The 15,358-nt window shown below is 44.7% G+C and overlaps 1 protein-coding gene across 6 annotated transcripts in view; it reads left to right on the top strand.

The window, feature by feature from the left end:
- The window catches only part of MAP3K5 (mitogen-activated protein kinase kinase kinase 5), a 534,389-nt gene that overhangs the window by 198,859 nt on the left and 320,172 nt on the right, over positions 1 to 15,358 (top strand). For all 6 annotated transcript variants that reach the window (XR_003941620.1, XM_030198514.1, XM_030198515.1 and 3 more), the window contains one exon: positions 1,235 to 1,341. Coding sequence is in view for 5 of the 6 variants with exons in the window: in XM_030198514.1 (XP_030054374.1) it covers positions 1,235 to 1,341 (107 nt within the window). In the remaining variant the exon portion in view is untranslated. The remainder of the gene's footprint in view (positions 1 to 1,234; positions 1,342 to 15,358) is intronic.

Genomic DNA, 15,358 nt, shown 5'->3' with positions numbered 1-15,358 from the left:
ATTCTGCTCAACAAGATAAACTCATAGCATAAGGTATGGTGTGATACTACATATGTATAGTCCAGTCTGAACATAGCAGATAAACAAACATTCATTTATTATGTTTATATTCTGCACTTCTCAAAGTGTTGGTTGCAATACAGTAAGTCATTCCACAGACAAGGAAAGAACAAAGTACAGATACATAGAAACATAGGCTATATGGTCAGCATCCCCATTTCTACAGTACTTTCTCCCTTGCAAATCCTTGGTGCTTGACCCTTGCTTCCTTGAATTCAGATATTGTCCTTGGTTAGGTCATCTTCTCTAGGAAGCTGTTCCATACATCTACCACCCTTTCTATTAGCAAAGTTTCCATAGATTATTCCAGAGTCTACGCCCGTTCTTCCCCTTCCTATGACTCCTTGTTCCAGAGCTTCCCTTCCATTGAAAGAGGCCTGACTGTTGTGTATTTATATCTTGAAGGTATAAATACATACTGCTCCTCAAGGGTATACATCTATAGATCTTTATCTATTGCTATATGCTTTATGACAAAGACTGGGTTAACCATTTTATTAGCCACCCTATGCACTGAGTCCACTCAGTTTATATCCTTTGACAGTTCAGTCCCCAGAATTGCATACACAGTACTCCAGATGAGGTTGTAACAGAGACCAATACAGAGACGCTGTTGCCTCTGTTTTACTGCTGGCCATTCCCCTTCCTGTGTACTTCAGACTTTTTCTACTTGTTTGGCTATCTTAAGATCTTCAGAGAAAATTACTCCCAGATCCTGCTTTGCTAGATCCTTCGCCATGTTTTTCGTACCTTCCAGAGTGTCTACTTAGTTGTGTGTTTTGGTATCAACCACAAAAAGGCAAACCTTTCCTTAAAGCCCTTCCACAATATTGCTTACAAGAGTATTGAAAAAAAAAACTGGACCAAAGACTGATCTCTGTGGGCATAACTTTGGTAACTCCTCTTTATTTGGCATGATGTCATCTAGTACTAGCTTCTAGCTAAACAATTTGTAATCCAGTCAGTCACGTTAGGGCCCATATTAAGGATTAGTGACCTGTGTGTATCAAAGGTTTTGCTGAAATCCAAGTAAAATATCTGGCCCGTTTGAACTCTGAAATTCTCTTGAGCCCATGATGAACCTTCTCATCCTGCTGCTTGTAAACTGTTTTAACATGTGAATACAGAGGGTACAAGATGAACAACTGTGTTAATTTCTTTTGTGTGTGGAAAGGACTACAGTTCTGTTGTGAAGCTGGTAGAAACCTTGGAAAAACTGCCAACTTTTGATCTGACCTCTCACCTTCATGTGAAGTTTCATTATGCTTTCGCCCTGAATAGGTAAGAACAATTTTCAGTTTGTTCAGTCACTAGTGGAGGTGGGTAAGGAGATAAAGGGTCATGGATTTGATATTCCACGTCCAAAGAGGTTTACATTTATTATATGCAGGTACTTTCTCTATACCTAGTGGGTAATGGAGGGTTAGGTGACTTGCCCAGGGTCACTAGGAGCCACAGTGGGAATTAAACTCGGCTCCCCGGGTTCTCACCCAGGGGTCCTTTTACCAAGGTGCGCTAAAAAATGGCTTGTGATAATGTGGGCGCGGGTTTTGGGTGCGTGCCAATCCATTTTTCAGTGTGCCTGTAAAAAAGGCCTTTTTTTAGATTTTTGCCGAAAATGGACGCGTGGCAAAATGAAAATTGCTGCGTGTCCATTTTGGGTCTGAGACCTTACCGCCCGTCATTGACCTAGCGGTAAAGTCTCACGCGGTAACCGGGTGGTAATGACCTATGTGTGCCAAATCGCACCAGAAAATAAAAAATATTTTTTGGATGCGCATAGTGGACGTGCGCCAAAAATGAAATTACTGCAAGTGCCAAGTGGTAGTCGTGCGGTAACTCCATTTTGGTGTGCATTGGGTGCACGTAGATGCTTACGCAGCTTAGTAAAAGGGCTCTCTCCCCCCCCCCCCCCCCCCCCCCCCCCCCCCCCGTTTTCTAACCATTAGGCTGCTTCTCCACTTGAAATGAACTTGGGTGAATCCCAAATTCATTTCAGGACTATATTTCTGTTGGAATTCAGAACATATCACTTTTGAATAAATCAACAGTTTCTGAACTTTTGTCAGTATTTCTTATGAAACTAAACTAGTTTTCACACTCCTTTTGGGTTTATTCTTTATTTTGTTTGCCTCTGGCACCTCACTTTCAGCAGTGTGGGAGAATTTGAAAAAGCATCTCATGATCTTTAGAAACTTTTGTTTTGTTTTTAGCTCATGGATCCTCTTTGTGGTCACGTTTTCCTAGTCAGTTGATTGACATTAAATTTTAAAATTAGTTTTTTTTTAAAATTAAGGTTTACTTTATTTGATATACTGCTTTTCCTAAGCAATAATGCTGTCTCACATCAGCTAAAGTGCCCTGCGAGCTTCAGATTGCTGTTTTGCAGTGTGGCACTCAGCATGTTGATATTTGAAACAGGAAGCAGAAGTCCTGCATAGTTAATCCACATATGGCCTGTGAAAATCATGGAGTCCTTTGAATAGCCACCACCTGCAACAATTTCAGGCACCTGTGAATAGTTTTATGTTAGGTCTGTCTCTAAAATGAGGTATTATTCCCCAGTATGAATCTGATATCTCCATAGACTGTTTATAAATACAATACCAGTATGAGGCTAGTTTGTTGAAAACCTGGGGGGGGGGGGGGGGGGACGGTTAGCTGATGAGTAGTTAGAAAGCTGTAAATGCAGAAGGCCTGGAAGCAGGAGATTATCCTGAACAAAGTACAAGGGTATTCTTGTAAACAGAAGGGCATTTTGCAGGGCTAGACCAAACACTAGACTAGACAGTTGGGCTTAATTACCAAATTCTCTGGAAAGGGGAATAGGCTAAAGGCTGGAAATTTAATTCAAGGGGCACAAGGCTGAAGGTTTGCCTAGGGCAGCTAGCACTCTTGCCTAATAGTTGGGCTGGCCCTGATCTTATTCTGTCCTTTTTTTTTTTTTTTTTTTAAAGAACTGTACTGCACTGTAATTTTTAGTCTTTATGGAAAAATGTTATCCTTGGGGGGGGGGGGGGGGGGGGGGGGAGACTACTGTATGATAACTATGACAACCTTAGATGGCTGTCAGTAGTGCCATGGTCTGTCTTGACTTCCACTACTGTTTGCTTCCAGATAAGACAGTACTGGAGCAGGGATGCTCAAAACATATATGTACCCCATTCCCCCAACCAGTATAGCAATATGTACCTCAGGCATGGTAAGGATGTCCTGAAAACCTGACTTCCTAGGGACCTGTAGTCCTACTCACTGGAGTATGCAGGAAATACCTCTGAAGAACAGGAATCCAAATCCTTTTTTATTTAGAATTTTATGGGCTGCTCCTGTGTAGAGAAAGATGCTTTCCTAAGATGGCGGCCAGCTTCTGTTCTGCCCTACTAAAGGATAGTGAGAAATTTGTACTTTTTTTGCACAACATGTTGCAAAACCTATTTTAAATATTAGTAAGCATGATTAAAAAAAAGAAAAAGCCTGTCATGTTTACTGTGATTTTATCACTTAAGGAAAATTAAGCAAATGACTGTAATGGTAGTCGGTGATCTCTCCATCTGTAACAGTGACTCATCAGAAAACTTCTGTTACAGAAAAGAGTGTTTACCTGTAATAAGTAACTGCTGGCTGCTTCTCTTGTCAGTGAGTACAAACATTGCCTCTCAGTGCTCACTTACTAATTGCTCTGGAAAGTTAAACATCCCAGAGCTGGCACTTTCCCTAGTCATGAATAAATACTGGTCACTTTTGAACTCTGGCCCCTTTTGTAGCTCTCTTGTGTATTTTAGTGGATTAGAAAATTTGGAAGCCATTTCTGCTCACTAACTTGATTGCCTGGGGGTGGGGGTTCTCAACTCCTGTCCTTCAAGGTCACAGCCAGAGTGTGCGTATGTGGTGGGTTTTTGGGGAGGGGGGTATATATTCCACTACGTCTGAATATTGATTGTAGACATTCTGAAAAGCAGACCTGTGTGCGACCCTCACTGAGATTTGCTCCCTTAAGATGTGTTGTGCTTAAGTATGTTACAGTGCTAGCATACCAGACCATATTTATTCAGGGCTGGTGCTAGGGTTTCTGATACCCCCCTGCAGCCTGTTAGTCAGCCCCCACTACCCAGCATCTCCTCTCTCTCCTTCCAACCCTTCCCCTCCCCCAGTCTAGCACCTTTTCTCTCCCCTCCTCTTCCCTCAGTGAAAACAACACAAACTCCTCCACTACCAGACACCTTCCCCAGTGCTATTTTTGCAGGAACAAAGGTACTGGTACTCATTATGGGTAACCTTAGAGGCGAGATCACTATGACTCCGTCCCTACAGTAGCCACACCACTTTTACCAGCCATGGCACATTTAAACAGACATCATTGAAAATATTACACCAGTATAAAAGAAAAATAATTTATGATTTTTCTTTCATTATAAATAATTTCTGTAAGCTCTTACAGCTCCAGTATACCCAAAATGACACAAACCAAATTAGCACACAGTCAGGGAAGTAGAACAGTTTTGTCAAATCTGAAACACAATATGTTATCAAAATCTCAGAACCTAATAAACAGATCCCTATTCAGACACTTGGCTTTGCAGTCACACATACAGAACAGAGTTAGCCCCTCTTCAAATTCTTCAAAAATCAAGATGAAATCCTAAGAACTGTTTATTTGTTAGGTCTGCCTCACCCGTTTGGGCAGCGGAAGCCATGGGCTCTCTCTACTATCTGGATAGAACTGCACATCCCCTCTAGATACTTAATTACTCTAACCTTGTATCTGCTCTGTCAGATTTACAGTCTAGGCAGTAGCAAATTCAGTAATTAGGAGGAAACCCAGTATTCAAAAGATATAATAAGATAGTTTATTAGCAAAAGCATCTTACCCAAAGATAGTACAAGCAGTTCAGACATTCACATGGTAGAACAACACTTCACGACTGATGACATGTGCCTTCAAAGGTTGCTGGCTTCTCTCTTCTTCTCTCCGAAAACACTGCTTAGGTAGCAGACCTTTTATACAATTTTGGTCCTATAGATCCCTATGAGCATTTCACTTTCCCACCTGCATTTTCATCATAATTGGCACATATATCCAATTATGCCCAAGTCCTTACGTTTCTTATCTTTAATCCAATTAGGACCAAGTTTCAATCTTTGCAAGTTTTGCTTATCTCTTATCCAATCATGACCAAGTCTCAGTTTTCTTATCTCTTATCCAGTTATGACCAAATTTCAGCTCTCCTATCTCCAAACTTCACTTACCCTTAAATTGAACTTTTCTTCACCTGGCCCAATTAGTGTTATAGTTTCTCAGTATGCCTATGTCCAGCTATACACAACCCTTGCCAACTTTGTAACTCTGCCAAGGTTAAGCAGGCTGCCAAATTTCTTCAGTGAAGTATCAGGACTGAGAGATGCTATGATTTTAGAGGCCTAGTTTACTTTAGAAAGCCTGAACCTGTTTTTCACTGCATTCAATTTGTGACAATTATTTACAGAACCTAGACTCTCTGCATGCAGCACAATACTAGAAAAACAGAAAGAAACACGTTTCATCCTATACGGTGCAAAATAAGACAGCAGATGTAAATTCTCAAATTGGACATATTCCAAACACTAAAATGAAAATAAAATGATTTTTTTCTACCTTTGTTGTCTGATGACTTTGTGTTTTTGTTGGTCCCAGTTTCTGATTCTGCTGCTCTCTATCTGTTCTCTTAACTCCGTTCCAGGGCTTCCTTTCCATTTATTTTTTACTTTCCTCCTTTCTTCTTTATTTCTTGCCCTACATCCATAAATGAAAGCTGGGTCCTCTGCGGATTTGACTGGAGGAGTTATAGAGTGGATCCAGCTTTTGCCTATTTTCTCCATCCATGTGCAGTTTCTCTTCTCTTCCTTTTTCCCTCATCACCATCCATATGCATCTCCTTCCTCTCTCTTCCATTCCCTCCCATCCATACACATTTCCTTCCTCTCTCTTCCATTCCCTCCCATCCATACACATTTCTTTCCTCTCTCTTCCCTCCCCTCCATCCATGTCCAGCATTTTTCCTCTTTCCCCTTCCATCCATGTCCAGCAATTTTCCTCTCTTCCTTTCCCTCTGTCCATGTCCAGCAATTTTCCTCTCTCTTCCTTCCCCTCTGTCCATGTCCAGCAATTTTCCTCTCTCTTCCTTCCCCTCTGTCCATGTCCAGCAATTTTCCTCTCTCTTCCTTCCCCTCTGTCCATGCCCAGCAATTTTCCTCTCTCTTCCTTCCCCTCTGTCCATGCCCAGCAATTTTCCTCTTTTCCTTCCCCTCTATCCATGTCCAGCAATTCTTCTCTCCCCTCCCCTCTGTGTTCATTTCCTTCTTCTCTCCCCTCCCCTCTGTGTTCATTTCCTTCCTCTCTCGTCCCTCCCCTCTGTGTTCATTTCCTTCCTCTCTCGTCCCTCCCCTCTGTGTTCATTTCCTTCCTCTCTCGTCCCTCCCCTCTGTGTTCATTTCCTTCCTCTCTCGTCCCTCCCCTCCATCCGTGTTCATTTCCTTCCTCTCTCGTCCCTCCCCTCCATCCGTGTTCATTTCCTTCCTCTCTCGTCCCTCCCCTCATCCATGTGCATCTCTCTTCTCTGCCCTCCCCTCCCATCCGTGTCCAGTAATTCACCCCTGCCTCCACCTGCCCCCATTTCAGCCCTAGAGTTCCAGCCTTAGCCCACTTCTCAGCTGATGCTAGTTCCAATTCCAACCTCAGTCCCCCACCTGCCCACCCTCTTCTCCCGTGACAGCCCCCTTTTTTTTCCTGCCGCCCTGCATTTAAATCTGTTTTACCCCAAAGTGGCAATGGCAGCAGCAGACAGTGAAAGACACAGGCTAACCTCAAGCCTTCCCTTCCCGTACAGTGCCCCGCCCTCGCGGAAACAGGAAATTACATCAAAGAAAGTTGGGAGACTGAGAGGTAAGGGAAGGCTCGAGGCGAGCATGATTATTTCGCTGCTGCTGCTTTGACTTTGAGGTAAAACGGATTTAAATGCAGAACAGCAGGAACAAAAAGGGGGCTGTTGCGGGAGTTGAGGGTGGGCAGGTGGGGGCTGGGGCAAGAACTGTGAGCTGCTGGCGGCGGTAAACATGGCTTGTGGTGCCCTCCAGAGGTCGGTGCCCCCCTGCCATGCTTACCAGGTTGTGCCGGCCCTGTATTTATTCTTCCCTACCTCACACAACAGCTGGACAAGAGAAAAGGGTAGAGATGAGTGTATATATAGTGCCCAGAAACAACTTTTTGATTTAAAGAGTGCTGCCTCTAATGAAGAATACACAGTGCTATGCTTTTCTACTACATAGTCCCTCAAGAGAATTTTGCTTCTTCAAGGCGAGCCCCATAATTTCTCTTTGTGTCATGCATCAGTAAATTCAGGGTTTTTGAAAATGTTGCCATCTTTGCCATAGAGACCCAGATGCAGTAAGCCGCATTATCTTTTAGCGCAATAATTCATTCAGTGGTGTACCAAGGGCGGGGTGGTAGGGGCCGACCACCCTGGATGCAGACCAAAGGGGGGTGTTCTGTTCCCGCTGCTCCGTCAGTCCTGAAACTTTAAACATGTTCCGTAGCCCAAGCCTTCCTGCAACTTCCACCCCTGCCGGGCTGCCACCACTACGTTTCCTCTGGGCGGCTCATCTCCATCTCTCTCCTTCCTCCAGCCTGCGCCTCCAATTTGGCAAACAGTAAATATCTTGGATCGTGAGATCTTTCTGCACTACCCGTGGCTGCTGACCCCACCCCTTTGAGGTCACTTCCAGTTCCGGAGCAGATCCAGCAGCCACAGTTAATTAGGCCCGGTGATCTTAATATTTTTATTTCATCTTGCCTTGGCTTACTTTTTTAATTTTTATTTTACTTTTTTGCTGCTGCTAGTTTGGAGTAGGAGCAGCAGAATTGGGGGGGGGGGGGGGATGAAAGGGTAAAAAAGAGAGAAGGGAGCCAGGAGCATTGGATGGAAGAGAGCAAGAGGGGGCAGATGCTGGCTGGAGGGGGCAGACGCTGATGGAAGGGCATGAAAGGGCAGATGCTGGATGGAGAGGGCAGACGCTGATGGAAGGCCAGGAAAGGGCAGAGACTGGATGGAGGGGGCAGACGCTGATGGAAGGTAGAGAAAGGGCAGATGCTGGATGGGAGGGGGCAGAGAGAAGGGGCAGATGCTGGATGGAAAGGGGAAGAGAGAGAGGGGGCAGATTCTGGATAGAAAAGAGCAGAGAGAGAGGGCAGACTCAGTATGGAAAGGGCCAGAGAGAGGAGGCAGATTCTGGATGGAAGGGGCAGGGAGAGAGAGAGAGAGAGAGAGAGAGGGCAGACGCTGGATGGAAAGGAGAGAGTGAAGAGCAGATGAAGAAAGCAGAAACCAGAGACAACAAAGGTAGATAAAAATGCATTTTTCTTTTTTTCCTTTAGGATAAAGTATCATTGTAGTTGTGTTAATAAACATTTATTAATAGAAAATTGAAATAAGGAAATCTTTTTATTGGACTAATTTGAATACATTTTGACTAACTTTTGAAGACCAAACCCCCCTTCCTCATGTCAGTACAGAATACTGTAACAGCAGTATACTGTACTGACCTGAGGAAAAAGATTTTGGTCTCTGAAAGCTAAATGTATTAGTCCAATAAAATGGTATTATCTTATTTTCCATATTTGTTTTATTTCTGTTAATTTGTAAAGTGGTGATTGGTATTTGTTAGTTTTTTTTTTTTTCAAATTTAATCTGCTATATTTATATTTTGCACAGTACTAGGGGACATACATACATACATACATATATCATCACTATCACTGATGGGGGGGGGGGGGGGGAGTGTTAAAAATGATTGGCCCCGAGTGTCAAATACGCTAGGTACACCACTGGGATTCACTCTTGGTTTTCCCATCCTAATCTTCCTGCTTTACAGTATGGGGAAATCATCAGTAAAATCACTGTGTTAAAATGGGAGCACAGAGGGCATGTAAAACACTCGGGGGGAGATGTACTAAAGTCCCCAGAAAGAACAGTTTATTTCCACCATGGCGGAAACAGCGAGTTGTTAATTAAAAAAATTGCATGCAAATGAGCTGCATAGACTCTTATTGTTCAGCTCAGGTAGGGAAATCACAGGTAGGGAAATCACCAGGGCATGCGCATAGCAGTCAAATCGGTAAGCGTGGTTGCTGTGCTCATGCCCAGAACAGTCTTACTACACGCGGCTTTCATACTCACAACAAGCGGGTGTTTTTGAAAGCAATATGTAAAGCAGTTGACACAGCTGCCTGAACACCAAGAACAAACACCATCTGCCCGAACGACAGATGAGACAGTCCTTTCACCGGATATGAAAAAATCTGACCCTCATTAGCTTCAAAATACCCAGCAGACAAGCTGTGACAGAAGACAGCGCAGTGTCTCTGACGCCAAAATCAAAAGATGCTGCGGTTCAGAGCGCCATCTGGACTGTATGAAACCATAAGGCTGATGAAAGAACAGGGGGCAAACACGTGGAATGCAAACAAAAGCCAGAGCACAAACTGTGCACATTTTCAATGTGATTGTGATATTGCTTTAAGAGGTGGTGGGCTAGCTGTAGCAATCGGCCAATGCATTCACTTCTCTAGGTTTGGGGGGCGGCAGGAGAGAAGTGCTGGAAATCGGGTCATCGAGTAGCAGGAATAGTTGTTTACAGGTCAGTGAACTTCCAAAAGGAGAAGTAACGTATACCAGAGAGACCCAATGTCAGAAAACAGTGCAAAGTGAAGAAGGTGGTGTCTGCTATGGCTGCTCCAGACTGCCTGTAAAGTTTCTGTCACTAAAGGTGGGCGGTCCTTTCTGTGCATCCCTTGGAATGCACATTTGAATACTTAACAGCTTGTTTGAATACATTAGCATGTAATTCCCATTGTCTGCTGCTGCAAACGGTGAAAATCCCACAGAGCTCCTTTGTGCATCTTCCGCAGAATAACGTGCTCTCTAAACTAGCTGGAACCGGTCAAGAAAGCACATTGCTGTCCCGGTAAGTTTTGTGCATCAGGCCCTGATTGACAATCTAGCTGGGGTTTTTTCTCCTAGTGCTGAATCGTGCTTTTTTTATTAACAAGTAATTAAAAGTTACAAGGCGATGTATTATAATTCAACAAAGGCCAACGTTCCTTGAGAACTCTCTTGTGGATTCTTGGTTGACATTTGTACTGCCTCTGCAACTTTGACTAGGATCACTAGAGGTTAGAGCAGATCTTCCCAGCCACATTTGGGGTCACCAACCGGGCAGGCCTTCTATAGAGACGACATCAGTTTGCGCTGCTGGGGGGGAGGGGTTGGGGGCACATGCTTTCTGTGGCTGCAATAATGGCGTCATGACCACAGAATTTGATGAGCTGGGTTAGAGGCAGTTGTGCATTCAGCACTTGGAAGAAGGGCCACATATTACAGAAAAAGTAACTTAGCAGAAGAAAAACAATTTTGTTATGTTTGTCAGGAAAATGCTTTAACTTAATCCAACTTCTGGTTCATTTGGATTAAAATGTTGCATTCACATGGAGCCAGTGCATTTTTTGTAGAAAAAAGGTGCCAATACTCATTATGGGCGGGGTCACCACATATGGCTCCGCCCCTATGATAGCCACACCCACATTAGCCACACCCCTTATATCAGCCATGGCGCATATAAACAGACATCATTGAAAATATACTAGTATAGGAGAAAAACAATAACTTGTGATTTTTTTTCATTATAAATCATTTCTGTAAGATGTTACAGCTCCAGTATACCCAGTGCAAAATAAGACAACAGATGTAAATTCTCAAATTGGACAAATTCCAAACACTAAAATGAAAATAAAATAATTTTTTTCTACCTTTGTTGTCTGGTGACTGTTTTCTATCCAAACTGGTCCAAGTGTCTGATTCTGCTGCTCTCTATCTGTTCTCTTAACTCCGTTTCCAGGGCTTCCTTTCCATTTATTTCTTTACTTTCCTCCTTTCTTCTTTCATGCCCACCATTTCTCCTCTCTCCCCGCCAACCCCTCCATCCATCCATGTCCAGCAATTCTCCTCTATCTCCTGCTCTGCTCTCCTCTCCATCCATTTCCAGCATTTCTCCTTCCTCCCCTGCCATCCCATCCATGTGGATCTCCTTCCTATCTTCCCTCCCCTCCATCCATGTCCAGCATGTCTCCTGTCTCCCCTGCCCTGCCCTCCCCTCCCATGTCCAGTGATTCTCCTCTCTCCCCTGCCCTCCTCTCCTATCCAAGTCCAGCAATTCTCTCTTCCCTGCCTTCCCCTTCCATCCATGTCCAGCAATTCTCCATTCTCCTCTCTCCCCTGCCCAGCAATTCTCCATTCTTCTCTCTCCCCTGCCCTACTATCCCATCCCCTCCATGTCCAGCGATTCTTTTTTGCCCCTATCCTCCCCCTCCCTTCAATGTCCAGTGACTCACCCCAGCCTCCACCTGCCCCCAAGATCATTCAAACCCCAGCCCCATTTGCCCAGCCCCACTTGCCCATACACACATACCCCCAGCCCTACTTGCCCACACACACCCCCTGCCCCACTTACCAACACACACACCCCCCCAGCCCCACTTGCCCACACACACACACACCCCCAGCCCTACTTGCCCATACATACCCCCAGCCCCACTTGCCCACACACACCCCCCCCTCAGCCCCACTTGCCCACACACACACACACCCCCAGCCCTACTTGCCCACACACACCCCCAGCCCCACTTGCCCATACACACATACCCCCAGCCCCACTTGCCCACACACACACACCCCCAGCCCCACTTGCTCACCCTCCCCTGCTCGCTCCCTGCTGTTTGCACCCGGCCGATCCATGCCTCGTAAAACTTTTATTTTTTCGCGAACCGGCAGACTGAAGAAAGAAAACAAACAGCAGACAGGCTTGCCTCCTTCCATCGCATCGGCCGCTTCGTTTCCCTGCATTCTCAGTGTGTCCCGCCCTTGAGGAAAGGAAATGACATCAGAGGAGGGCGGGACGTGCTGAGAATGCAGGGAAACGAAGCGGCCGACGCGATGGAAGGAGGCAAGCCTGTCTGCTGTTTGTTTTCTTTCTTCAGTCTGCCGGTTCGCGAAAAAATAAAAGTTTTACGAGGCATAGATCGTCCGGGTGCAAACAGCAGGGAGCGAGCAGGTGAGCCCCAGAAAAAAGGTGCCGGTATGCCGTACCGTCGCGTACCGGCACAAAAAAAGCACTGCATGGAGCCCATATAAAAATGTTCTTCAGTTAAAAGGGAGAAATGGGATTGATTAGTAGAATCGTTTATTGCATGCATGTGTGTATGTCTTTTTTTAAAATTATATTATGTATATTATGCTGTGATCTGCCAAGAGTTGTAGGATTGTGCGGAATACAAATTTTTAAAAATAAATAAAGTACGTGCAGTTAAATCTCACACGTATTATAAATTTCAACTTTATACATATGGTAATAAAGGGGGCAAGATGCTGGCAAGGTTACTAGCACCTAGGTACACTTCCAGACAAATTTTAACTGTTAGGGATGAAAAGGGGCAATTGCTTCACACTGATAGAGAGATACGAGATGTTTTTCAAAAATTTTTCCAGCAACTGTATGACTCGGAGGCACAGAGTGGCCTAAGTGGAGAGCTATATCTGGAAAATATTACAACCCCTAGCATCAAACAGACTGTAGGTTGTTGAATGCCCCTATAAGTAGTGATGAGGTAAGCTGGGCTATTGGAAGCAGCAAGTTGGGCAAAGCCCCAGGCCCAGATGGACTTAAAACAGAGTTTTATAAAATGTTGGTGGACCCCATAGCTTCGTCCTTAGCCAATGCATTTAATGCCTGGGTGGAGCGTGAACGGCTGCCAGAACATCTTAACTTGGCTCAGATTATACTATTGCCCAAACCACAGAGGGATCCCACCTTGGTGTCCTCATAAGGCCAATTTCTCTTCTTAACCAGGAGGTAAAACTTTTTGCTAAAATACTTGCTAACAGGTTGAGACGGGTACTTCCAGGTATCATTCACGAAGCGCAGTTGGGGTTTGTTCAGGGGCGGTCGGTTGTGCGTAATTTGAGAAGCATCTTGGCATCTCTGGAACAATTGGAGGCCACCAGTGAACTGTCTATTGTGATTAGCTTTGACGCTGAAAAGGCGTTTGATCGGGTGGAGTGGCCTTTTCTATTTTCAACCCTAGACAAATATGGGTTCCAGGGATGGTTTATAAGGGCGGTTACTGCACTGTACTTGTCACCCCGAGCCAGGATGTGGGTGAACGGGATGTACTCGGAGGAGTTTGAAATCCGTCGAGGGAGTCGGCAGGGTTGCCCACTATCGCCTTTACTTTTCACACTGTATATGGACCCTCTGATTCGTGATATTTGCTCGTGCTCGGCTATTAGTGGGGTGCGGATTGGGAATCAGGAATTTAAGGTGGTGGCCTTTGCCGATGATTTGCTAATAATGCTTACAAAGCCTTGGGAGTCGCTAGGTTTCCTTTTAGAGATATTCAAAGAATTTGGGTCATATTCAGGCTTTAAGTTAAACTATGACAAGTCTGAAGTGCTAGCTATCACTGCTGAAACTCGTAGAGCATGGCCGGGACAGTTCCCATTGAGATGGGTGGAGGAATCCATTTAGCTATTTGGGTATCCTTCTAGTAGCCTGGACTGAGGCGTTATACAGAATCAATATCCAACGGTTGGTGGACAAGACAAAACAGCAATTGGAGGCTTGGAGAACTTTGACATTGTCACTGTCTGGCCGCTTGTGCTTAATTCGCATGGTAATTCTCCCTAGGTGGTTATATGTGATGCAAACGTTGCCACTGCAATTACTAGCGAAGGATATTAGAGTGTTCTATCGCTTAGTTATGAAATTCTGCTGGGCGTATAAGAAAGCAAAAATTCGTATGCTGCTGCTATTGGGACGATGGAGCCAGGGAGGGTTGGGCTTACCTAACATCAAATACTATAATATCGCATGTCTATTAAGACATGTATGTGATTGGGTATTCTCTTCAGGTTACCATACACCTTTAGAACTAGAGGAAATTCTTTTTAGACCATACCAATTGATTTCTCTATTGTAGGGGGATAGATCCTCTCTACCACAGTTAATGGGAAGATCGGAACTCCTAGGCCCCTTACAGGAGGCCTGGAGATTCTTGGGGAAACATTTGGGAGGTGATCCGCAAGTGAGAGAACTTCTAACTATTAAGGGGAGCCCGAAGTTTCTACCTGGGATCGGGAACTCAGTGTTTAAACGCTGGGAGCAACGAGGGGGCAGTGGTGGATTGGACAGGTGAGCTTAGACCATTAGAACAGCTGATCCCCCATGAGTCAATAAGCTGGGGTGACACTTTGGCTACTGCCAACTGAAGCATTATATACATTCCTTAGACAAAGCGGCTCTTAATTATAAACTGGGTGGGAAGATTCAGACATTATTTGAGGAGACCTCAGAAGAGGCTCCTTCTATCTCCAGTCTTCAGAAGAGAATATGGTCTTTGGCACCTGGTAAAGATTTGACCCAGCTCAGGCGGAGATGGGAAGTGGATGTGGGATGTGATCTTGCCTCCTGGGACATTGCAGCTCACCTCAAGGGTATTTCACAAATAATTAACGGGGCGGGTTACAGAGAGTGTGCATATCGAGTTATACATAGAGCATACTTTTCACAGGTTCAGCTGTTTAGAGCGGGGGGAATTGATTCACCTACCTGCACGAAATGTAAATCATCTGACAATACGTTATACCATGGGTTATGTGGTTGTGATGTCATAAGATGTTTTTGGAAGCGGGTGGTGGCTTTTCTCTCCCTGTTGATGCCGAGTCGAGTACAAGTCACGCCCATTCAGGTGGTATTGGACTGTCCTGGCTCATTCAGGGGGCTTAAAGCGGACGAAATTATACTGTGTAGAAAGCTTTGTCTGATAGCATGGAAGTGTATTTTGCAAACGTGGACCTCACCGGACAGCCCTGAGTTTTGGCATTGGCGCAACCAGGTACACCAACTATTGACTTGGGAAGCGCAGGAGGCCAGAGGCTCTTTTAAACGAAAAGCTCGATTTCTTAGGATCTGGAGTCCTTATATAGCCAAACTCACGCAGCGAGGTAGAAGCCTAATCCTTAATAAATTATGATTGAAGATACTGAGTTCACTTTGATGCCCATAGAGTTTACCACAAGAGGGGGGAATGGGGGGGGGGGGATAGAAGGAGGGAGGAACCTAAGATAACACTTAAAGATGGACAAGGGTTTTGAATGTTCTAAAATTTGGTGCGTTTGAATTACAAGTAATTAGTGATGTCTGTGACAGTGATATT

The sequence above is a fragment of the Microcaecilia unicolor genome, chromosome 3 (assembly GCF_901765095.1).
Source record: "Microcaecilia unicolor chromosome 3, aMicUni1.1, whole genome shotgun sequence".
NCBI classification, from domain to species: Eukaryota; Metazoa; Chordata; class Amphibia; order Gymnophiona; family Siphonopidae; genus Microcaecilia; species Microcaecilia unicolor.
The sequence above is the reverse complement of the archived record's forward strand: the minus strand, read 5'-3'. Positions and strand labels throughout refer to the sequence as shown.